Source organism: Clupea harengus, chromosome 9 (genome assembly GCF_900700415.2).
Source record: "Clupea harengus chromosome 9, Ch_v2.0.2, whole genome shotgun sequence".
Classification (NCBI taxonomy): domain Eukaryota; kingdom Metazoa; phylum Chordata; class Actinopteri; order Clupeiformes; family Clupeidae; genus Clupea; species Clupea harengus.
In genome coordinates this window covers 10173916-10185034 of record NC_045160.1, presented here as the reverse complement: position 1 = coordinate 10185034, position 11119 = coordinate 10173916, and the positions used below count along the sequence as shown (strand labels likewise).

At 42.0% G+C, this 11119-nt stretch overlaps 1 protein-coding gene across 1 annotated transcript; it reads right to left on the bottom strand.

Annotated features, from left to right (window-relative positions):
* Nucleotides 1-1265: 1265 nt before the first annotated feature.
* On the bottom strand, nt 1266-11085 carry LOC105901362 (protein sel-1 homolog 3). The gene is made up of 23 exons (XM_031573313.1): nt 10361-11085; nt 9709-10204; nt 9310-9436; nt 8978-9099; nt 8108-8223; nt 7962-8023; nt 7732-7864; nt 7351-7480; nt 7084-7227; nt 6780-6982; nt 6176-6355; nt 5742-5861; nt 5463-5603; nt 5278-5340; nt 4988-5161; nt 4556-4683; nt 4382-4465; nt 3824-3914; nt 3553-3640; nt 3170-3279; nt 2858-2985; nt 2589-2688; nt 1266-2481 (listed from the first exon to the last, which is right to left on the bottom strand). The coding sequence occupies exons 1-23, from the start codon at nt 10418-10420 to the stop codon at nt 2380-2382; spliced, it is 3102 nt and encodes a 1033-aa protein (XP_031429173.1). The 5' UTR covers nt 10421-11085; the 3' UTR covers nt 1266-2379.
* Nucleotides 11086-11119: the final 34 nt, after the last annotated feature.

The following is an 11119-nucleotide window of genomic DNA, read 5'->3' as shown; positions in this document are numbered from 1 at the left end:
GGAAGGAAGGAAAGGTGGAGAGGAAGAGGGAAAATGGAGGGATTGTCTCAGCAGATGAGAGGCTGAAATCTGTCTCGCAGGGATATGTGAATAGCAACTTTGCCTCCTTGAGTGCCCCGGAGGTTTCCACTCAGAGGAAAACAGGGAGCAGAAATGCTAATGGGACTTCAGAGACAAAGATCAGCACTAAGTAGCTATGCACTTCATTTTCCATTTCAATCACTTCATGTTAGAAACACTGCAGAAATCAGTAGTGAAATCAATAAGGCCATAAGTCACCTTTTACTCGTCTTTACACTTTTACCTTTACTTGTCCTCACACACTCTCTTAAACTCTCATATCTTCTGCGTTATACAGTTCAGTCTGTCAAACATTGGCTTGAGCTATTGTACCCCTTTTTTCTGCTGGGACATGCGATTGATAAGTAAGGCTTATTCCAAAATCATGCAAGGGCTTCGCTTAGGTTCTGCAGCAATGTCAAAGAGTTTGGCACAATAGCAATGTGCAATCGGCAACAAACGCTTGGCACAGCAGGCTAGTGAAGTTAAAGTGCAATCGGTAACAAACGCTTGGTGCAGCAGGCTAGTGAAGTTAAAGTGCAATCGGTAACAAACGCTTGGTGCAGCAGGCTAGTGAAGTTAAAGTGCAATCGGTAACAAACGCTTGGCACAGCAGGCTAGTGAAGTTAAAGTGCAATCGGTAACAAACGCTTGGTGCAGCAGGCTAGTGAAGTTAAAGTGCAATCGGTAACAAACGCTTGGTGCAGCAGGCTAGTGAAGTTCTAAACTAAGCTTACACACCGATTCGTGCTGCTACATTCAAACAGAACATTATAGTTGTCAAAAACGTAGGATGGGAACTAACTAATAAAAGGGTTTCATATTGATAGACAAGCACAATCTATTTTAGTAGTACCTAAAGCTAGCACCAAAACAAGACGAACACACAACTTATTGCTAACTGTGGAATAAGCAAGATAATGTCCTTTGGGGAGTCTCAATATAATGCTGTCTGTAAAGTTAGCTCTACCAACTGTTTCGTGGACTTTTCAGCTTCTGTTATTCCTTATACAGCAGTCAGTGCACAGTTTGAGGCAGTACCTAGGGTGACCACTTTTGTGTAATGATGTGTTGTCTTATTGTTTTGTAAACAGCAGCTCTGGATTATCTGTTGTGTGTGGTGTGTCATGTCATCGTGTGTCAAGAGGTTTACAATGTCATATCACATGTAATCAGGTGAAACACAAAAATGCTTTACAAGGATGTAATCCAATGAAACTATATTTTATTCCATTGTATTTTGTTCAAAAATCATCTTTAACAACTCGCACTTGAATAGATTTGGCAAGGGTGTGAACACATGCCTTTGAGCTATTAAGACATACGTTTTGACATATGACTTCCATTCTTGTTTAGACTGGTCGGTAAGCGATGGGAGCCTTTAAGTAATAATCAATAGAACATGAACAACATAGAGCAAACATAATTCATAGATTTTCTGTCCATTTACTTCAAGTCTGACATTTCCATTAGAGGAATCCTTTTTTGAAACAGACATATGATGTAGCAGTTGAAGAGTGAAACCATTTACTTCTCCCCTCATTAGTAGGAGGGACACTGTTATTTCAATTAGGCAGGATACCTTGAGACTTGGCTGTTCCTGTGTGGCTGTGTGCAGGTCTCAGCTTGCTCAACACCTGCTGTTTGTGACAGACCTCTGCACCCTCTCATGTGACCACACTGGTATTCATTATCATTACCTGGAGCACAGGTAACCCCTGGGGGCCAGGAGCAGTGAGCCAGAAAAAATAACCCAGCTTTGTGAAGCCATGCTTCAACAGTCATGCCATCTAGGTTACAGAGAGTACAGAAGGCAAGCACAACTGCTGGGGCCTGGGAAATGCCTACCTGACCAGGTACTGGTAAAAAAAATAATAATACAAAAATAAAAAAATGTGTATACCAGATCTGCTTGTCTGCAGCAGTGGGAAATATAACATATAAAAATAGGTTTCATGAAAAATTATCATGAATCTATAACAAACAAATGACATCATGGTTGTCACCAAGGACATCCCTTCTTTTTTTCAGCTTGGCCTTCTTTAACAGCAATGCAGCACTGTGTCAGTACAAAAGTTTGTCATTACAGATCATCAGAAAAGCCAAAGCAAAGCTTTGACAGAGCTAGCTTTGACTTAGACACAGCTTAGGAGCTCCCTGGCTGGTCGGCTAACCAGCTAACTTATCAAACACAAATAAAAGAAGAGAAAGACACATTAAAGGGATGAAATAATTTATGAAATAATAAGTGTGGCACACTGAGGCTGTGCTGAGTGGTATTAACTGAATGTCTGATGCTCCCTCCCACCTTGATGGGGGTCATGTGATCTGACCAGTGTCCATGACATGTCGTCTAAAGATTTTGGACAATACAAAGACCACCGCTATGGTGGCAACTGTCACAGCAACTGTACTTGACGTCTGAAAGACAGCAAATACACAACCATGTTTGAACTCCAGTTTATACGTTTGAAAGCCATGCAATACAAAAAGAAGAAATAGAATGACATGTATTTTCAATTAACTACCTTGAGAATAAAATTGGTCTCCCAAAATGATTGTAGATATATATTGAAAAGAGCAAGACTGCAAGGTACGTATGCATCTGTGGCATTTGAATCTCTGCATCTGTTTGGCAGAGGAAAAAAAACATGATGTTTGCTTTTTCACAAGAAACTGTTGTATATATTATATAGGTAATATATAGATATTTAATTCATATATGCATATAGATAGACAGACAGACTAGTCAAAAACTTAACAAAACATTATCGAGTAGAGAGGAAAGAGTACTTACCTACGGTACAGTGCTGTGAGAAGGTCTTGTCTGTCTGATAGGTAGGGCTGCAACAAGTTCAATTCCACCAGCAAAAATAATGGCAATGTCTCCCCCTCCTGGACAAGCAGACCTAGACTGAACCATCCCTGTGGTACAGAAGGTGAATGAAGACAGATTGAAAACCACTAAAGGCAAGTACAGAGTAAAGCATTGGACAAAGCAGTGGATCAAAAGCACTACATAGACAGGGTTCCAGTAACGGGGAGCAAAAAGCAAAGGTCAATATAGGAAACAAGGGGCAAAGGTCAACATAGGAAACAAGGGGCAAACCTGGGGTTCACCGCTGAGAGTAGCAAGCTTGTACATCTCTGCAGCTTTGGCCACATCTTTCTGACCAGTTGCATTACGACTAGAGAGCAAGTCTCCCATTTTTATTAAAGCTGCAAAACAAATATCAATAAATCATCACAAAGCAACTCACCTGTCATAGAGACACAAAGATGAATTGTTACACAATTTACGTGGACTGGGAAAACAGCTACATGACGCCTAAGTAAGCCTTTCGCTAATGAAATGTAACTAACTGTTGAACTGACACTTGTTGGAATCAACCTTTACAAATGTTTATGCTTTTTGTAACATGGCACGAAGGACACATGTTGTTGTAATGCAGCCATTTTGACAGTGTCCTGATGTAATTTTGAGTCAGTTACCGTGAGCATCTGGATCTTGACTCTGAATGGTGAGATTGTAGTATCTTAGCATGCACTGTTTCACAAAGGCCTGTGTCAAAAAACCTCCCTGTGGAGAACAATACCGGTACTCAGTAAGAAAGTTTCATGAAGCTCTTATTCCTGTTACACCTCATCCATACAAACAAAACACAGTTGTCATACATTCCAATATAACAATATATAATAAATGCAAGTACGTACATCTCATGTGACAGAATTGTAAATGTAATTGTAAATTAAATGAACTCACAGGGTTTTGTTCGCATAAGTAGGCCGCATTGAACTGGGCCGAAGCAAATCCTGATTCAGCTGCCATCAGGTAATATACGAGAGCCATCAACCTTTGAAATGGGATGCATTGGTTAGGTTTATCACACTGTAAATCACACAAGGCCCTCATTACAACCTGTATATGACATAGGAGTGTGGTTTTCTAGACAGAGTTTAAATCAAGGTTCGCTTTAACCTTATACGGTTAATCAATGGAAGTGCGCTTCCTAAAAATACAATTTAACTTCTGATTCATGTGTTCCATACAATCATACTGAAATGAACTGTCATTGTACTGCACTGGAGTAGCGAGATACTTCTGTGAACTGAAGTGAATTAAGAAAGTTCAGAGGATGCAGGTCAAAAATACGACTGTGAGGAAACTATTAGTCACATACAATTAGCATAAGATGTTCCCCTTCTGAGGTTTTACAGCCATGACTGTATCTTTATATATCCTACCCTGGTGGGTAAAACCTATGGTTATTGCAATGGTGCCTCCTGGCTCTAGGGCCTCCTAAACAACTGTAATAGTTACCATCTTTCTTTTAAATAGGCATCAAAGCCTTTCCGTAAGATTGTGCCAAGGTAACCATTCTGTTCCGATGCCCATTTCGCCCATCTGAAAGTGAAACACAGAGCATTACATGAAGGACTGGCAGGTTAACTGAACATGGCATTGAGTTACTGACTAGTGACGTGTGGTACGTGCAAAACAGCATGTTCAGGACGCCTCATCATCTGGTTTGGGAGCCCCTGATTCCATATCTCAGCCAGATTGATAGCTCCATCCACATGACCCCTTTGAGCAGACTTCAGGAAGTAGTGATATGCCATGAGCTAAGATATATAAAAAAGAAACACTATTAGCTGATGGAGAAACAAAATATATGCGCTAGCTGATAGTAGGAACTGTGCTATCTGTTTTATTTAGCAAATCCACATACTGAAGAGGGTGTTAAACCTTTGGTATCACGTCTTGAGTCAGCATTGAGCTAGGGTGATGTTCCTCTTGGGAACACCAGTTTCTGCCAATTCAGCGAAAAAGCCAGCATGCAGTTTCATTTCCTTTCCCCCGCTACTCTGCCTTTAAGCAAGGTCACGCTAAGAGCTCAGTTAGCGTTAACACACTTAACACACTTGCCTGATCCGCTGGTCTCCCTGGATACAGCCCTTGGGAGCGCATGACACCCAGGTTCATGGCTGCGTCTGGGCTTCCGCCGGCATCAGCCTGCTCCCACAGCTCCACAGCGCGCTCATAGTCCTTCTCATAATGCTCGTAGTACCAGCCCAGAGCATTCATTGCTGGGACAAAGCCCTGTGCGGACGAGGTAGCGCAGGATGTTAGATGTTGTGACACACAAGGTGAGACATTCCTGGCATTTAAATATCCCTATGTTTGCTTATTTATGTTATGGTTTACTGAAAACATACCCGCTCTATGGCTTTCTTCAGGAAAATTACAGCCTTAGGGATGTCTTGTTCAACACCCCGTCCCTGACAATAAAAAATGAAATGATAATGTATAATTTAAGATTTATGATCATTTTTTCACACTTTGAAGAGGGGATAGTCATGACCAAACCAAGTTAAACATTTCTCAGAAGGGGATAGCTGACCGTGAGCAGGACAATGGCATAGTCGTACATGGACACTGGGTCCTGAAGTCTAATGGCTCCTCTCTGATAGTGCTTCACAGCAGTCTGGATGTCTGGAGCCACACCATGCTGACCCCAGAACAGCATCCGGCCCATTGTTTGCTTGTGAAAGAGCAGTCACCAAATTAACACCATGACAACTTCTAGTCCAAAGGCCTCAATGTAAACAATCATGAAGTAATGAGTTCAAGTAAAGTATATCAGTAAAGTATATGAGTTAAAAGCCAATGAGCATCATACCTCTGCTCCTGCCACCCCATTCCGTGCTTGGAGTTTTAACCAGTGGAAGAGGTCATGGTTCTCATTGGTCTGTGACTTTAGTACTTCCTCATTATTCAGATATATGGCCTCCACATAAGTCTATGTCAGCAAATATTAGCACAGGGTAAATTACTGCCCACACAAAAAAACAAATATATATTTTACAACATACTGACTGTATTAATATGTGTAATTAATTACTATTAAATGTATAGTGCAGTATAGTATAGTGGAACTGCACCATCTCAGTGTGTCTGTGTTGCAGACTTATATTGAAAGTACTTTCTATAACATTCGACAAAATACATTTCATAATATGGAATGTATATGGAAAAGGTAAGTGGGTGGAGGTAAACAACAATAACAACAAAAACAGCCACCCACTTTGTTCAAAGTCAGTTTGATAATGCTACCTGCTGTGTGGTGAGGTTCTGACGATCAGCAGATGTTTGTTTAGCGATGTTGGCATAGTAGGCATAAGCCAGGTCAGGGTCAGGAGGGATGTTCTCGTCACCTAGATGGTGCAGGTGCCCGAGACGCAGCAGCCCCAGTCTCCAGTCCTGCTGGGCCGCCAGCAGAGCGAGCAGCCATGCCTGGAGGAGAGAGGAGAGGAGAGGAGAGGAGAGGAGAGGAGAGGAGAGGAGAGGAGAGGAGAGGACAGCTAATGATCCAACTCAAAACTAGGAAATAGGGGCGGGGGTGGGGGTAAAAGTGACATTCTACAAACTTTAGTGTTGGAGGGCAGGTCAAACATTTCCTGATTTTTGGAAGACTCAAAATAGTACACACATAGTACACATCCTACACACATAGTAGGTAATGTTTTTAAATGCCGAGGTATCTTGTACTATGGGGTTGACACAGCTCTGCAAATGTCAGCAGTGACTGTGATCAGTTATTGATATTTTGCATATTTTCCCTGTACCTCTTCCTCGTGTCCTCAAAGGAAAGAGCTGAGTCACAAGTGACAGGACACAAGGAAAGGAAATGAGATCCACTCAGTGTATGCTCACACACCCTCATAGGACGTGTCTTCACGCCGACACCACTGCTGTACAGCACCGATGAGAGGTAGAGGGCCCTGTTGTCCCCAAGGCAACCAGCCTGCAGCAAGAGAGGCAACACCCTGCTGATGACTCCTGTATCCACTGCCTGGGCCAGTTTATTAAGGGTCAGGGAGTACAGAGCCTTGCCAACGGTGGCTGGACTAACTGATGGACCTGGGTAACACAGCGAATATTGAGAAATAATGTTATATTTTCGCTTTATTAAAAGCAGGAATGCTAAAGCAAGGAAAAGTATATATGATTAAATGTTTTACCATATTTGTTTGCCAACTTTTCTGCTATGCGAACTGTTTGACGTCTCTGGGGTGAACCAGGGGCTTCCCATGCCTCACACTGTGGGGTCATGACTTGGGACTTGTCTTTGGATAGCCACTGGCTGTATGCAGCAACACAGACATCTGAGTAGAAATGAAACACCAGTTAGAATGGCTGACCTACAGTGGTTGAGACGGGCTCTGGTATGGATGTTTCTGTAGAATTGCTTGCCTCTTGCGCCATCTGTTGTACAACTTAGGTATTACCTGAGTGTCCATTCTCTCTTGCTCTTTGTAGGTAGCCAGCGATTTTGATCTTCAGATCAAATTCAAAATGATGACAAGACTGGAGCCATTCTGTCATAAGTGTTATGGGAGGTGGTATGTGGACTTCAGACTGTCAAAAACAACAACAACAAAACTGACATGGGAACATCTTTAACCTTTTTGATAAGTGCAGAAGGCAGCATTACCTTTTTTGGTGAAAAGTCATTTTTCTAAGAAAATACAATAATAGACTACTGCACTGTGTGTGCCTTTCTACAAGAAAAAAATCCTTAAAAAAAATTCCTATTCCCACAGTCTAAATATCCTGCCAAATATATGTTTTTTCCCTTTAAGGTCATGCTGCCTGTTCAATCAACTTACCTCACTTTGAGCAGGCATGCTGTTTCTGTAATAAACAATAGGTCCGTAGTACCCCTCAATGCCTTTAACAAATTCACCTCCACCAACCGCAAAGTAGCCATCTGTGTCATCCAGGTGAAATGCTATATCAAATCTGTTGGAAATATCAAGATAATGTGTTCCGTCTACTGACATGACCTTCTAATATTGTATATACAAACATTCAACTGAGATGACAGACGCACTCTTACACATGCTCAGAGTTCTGTACAACGTAGTGCTCTCCATCTCTGCACATCATGGTTATCCTGACCTGTAGATAAGAGTTTGTTTTCATTAGCACAGGACCAAGGTTATAAGAGTACTCTGTTCTTTTGATTTATGCTGTGTCTCTAACCGTCCAGCCATCCAGCTCCATGTTGAGATGGCACCACTGCCTGAGTGGCACTGTGAACTTGGAGAGGAAAGCTGAGGACACTCCTGATTTCCCATGCAGCTGGATGTGTAATTGGCCTGAGGGGGGCAGTGACAATAATGAAGGCTTTGAAATGAACAGACCGAAGATAACCCCCTCTGATGCTATAAGAAACCACTTCATTTCAAGCTTGCATAATGGCCACTTTAATGGAATTCGTGCAGTTCCCCTCGCAGTTTTGGTGCAATCGCATCATTATTTAAACACTTTTAGTTTGAGTTAGCTTTTTCTTTTTAACACATATGTGTTCAATAAGAAGGTAAGTGTAGGTGTCTATGCATCAGGTCAGTGTGTTGGGGATACAGACCTGAAGCAGCTTAGTTACACAGGTTTTTTTTTAGCATAGATATTAAACATCTCACCAACTAAACATCCTCTATGCACTTCTGCAAAGCCTACTTATAAACTTAAGAACAAATCGTTTCCCTTCTGTAAATGACTTTCCACATATTTCTAGGTGCTTCTGCTAATATAAAGCTAGACAAAAAGACACTACAAAACTGCTATAATACATCACAGCACAATGTCTATTATTTTACTTTCACCTGATTGGTGGCACTGTTTATTTTTTCATTAACTGGCTTTCCCCTGTAGGCTCAATCTTTGTGATGCTGACTGTTAATGGTGTTAAATATTATATAGTATGCATGAAGGATTATATTAGGATGTGAATGAGGTCATAGGCAGAGCGTATCGTTCCAAGGGCTACATTATATATTAGAAATAAATTATTTGGGGAAACACATAGAACCATGTATCCAAATATGGATGGACCTAGTGTTGCATCAGTACCTGAGCTCCTCAGGAACAGCGAGGGAGAAGCATAACCCTTCTCTGAGTCTACATGGTGCAGCACCCCACACAACTGCTGGCGACAGGGATGGAGAAGGTATATCCAGATCGAGAAAGCACACCTTTACAAAAGCGTGAACACAAGGAACACCAGTAAATGACTGCTCTTACAAAGTGGCAGAACACCAGAAGACACCACTAAAGACAGCAGACAGACAAACAGATGGCCGAATAACTGATGGCTAATAGCGCTATCAAATAACAGATTCTGAAATTCAATGTGAGGTTACTACACAGAGCAGTGCACACTGAGTGGTGTTCTCGTGCCTCACCAGGGAGAGGGAATAGCTCTGAGCCGCGAACTCTCCAGAGCACCATCGCCGAAGGGCTGAAGAGTCCTTATGAGGCCAAACTTCTCCCCAGTGGAGGCATACAGTGTTGACAGGAAAACAGCCACCTCTGAACAGATTAGTCAGGGTTAGGAACAGTGACGCACACACAATGCAAACCTCCTACCTGTGCAAATATACGTATAACTGACATAATAATACAGACTGTATATGATATATACATTATTAATATCTGGCTATAAATAAACTGAAAATGCATTTTAAACTGTTGAAATTTCACAATGTACTTTGGATACATTGAATGTTCATGTATTATTCTGATGTAACTTCAAAAATTTGACTTCAGTTGTGCGGGTGTTTACAATATGTATAGTTACCTACCCTGTTCCCGAGGACACTGTAGGAGTCTGTCTTTATTTGCTGCCCACAGCCTCTCCATGCCCCAGCTCAGACACAGCTGGTGCTGCTTCAGAGGCCTGCTGAAGGGGTCCCGGAGCTTCAGTAGCATCATTGTATGAGCCGGTGCAGACATATACCCATCCACACCTCCATCCCCACTGACCCAGGCACGCAGCATACCACTAAGGACCCACGCCGAGGGCTGGATCATCCAGTCAGCTTGGTACACAAGCCAGTCAGGCAGGGTGAGAGTCACTGTCCTAACCTTCGAGGAGCCTGGATGACAGGTCCAGTGCCGACTAAAGACAGTTGAAATGTCTCCAGCGTTGAAGGACACAAGGGCCTCTAAATGGACTACCGATGGTTCAGAACATGAATAGAGAACTTGCAGAGAGCTGGATTCCACTTCCTCTATTTGGTTTAGAAATCTTACATCATCCAACATGTGGTGGTCCCCAAGGCATTCACTGACCGTAAACTGAGTTAAAACAGAAAATAAGTTGTCACTCTTCACCGCAGGTCATCATGAGACATGCTAAAATATTAGTTTCTCTTTCTATTGGTTACCAGTTCCAAAGCCTGACATTAAAAAGTCCTTCAACAGCATTTAAAACAAGATAAGTGGCTTACTCACCAGCAGCACATTGTGAACCATCAGCCTGAGCAGGGGACAACTCCATTCTAACCCCTTCATGTCGCCGTGGACAACAACATACGTTTGACTTGTTTTGAGTATTACTCTGTATGTATGTCCATGTATTAATCGATTTTAGTGAATCTGTCAGATTAAAACACCTCCTTTAAAACAATGCTGTAGCCAAATCCAGTCTTACAGTCTCCAGTAAGGTTGGTCCTCCAGACTTGACTTGAGTGACTCCGGGATGATATCCTGCTTGGTCAACATAGTTAAGTAGTAAGCAAACAGTAAAGGCGGCTCCACCTGTTGGTGCACACCAAAGGCAAAGAAAGAGGCACTGAAAAGCAATTCAGTGTATGTGTTGTTTCATTATTAACTTTCTGGTTGTTAGTGGTGCGTTCAGTTGAGAAAACAGAGATAATAGATAACTAACCAAAAGGTCAGTAGGCATATCATAATGAAACGTTTCCTTCCGCAATGACTATGCATCTAGATTTCAGAGGATTAGAAAAACAGCATGGGTCAGTGTGCTCCTTTTATAGGTAATGGACCTCATTCAATGGCTTAAATATGAAGTTATGCAGACAGGCTATTCTAAATGGGAGACAGCTGTCATGTTTTGAAGCCAACTAGCCTAGGCCACATAATACATGAACCAAACACAGTCAATGCAAATTACACATACCCAGCTGCCAAACAAGCCTGGTTAGGACTTAATAGCCTAATCTTCAATTACAAGTAGCTACCATCAACTAC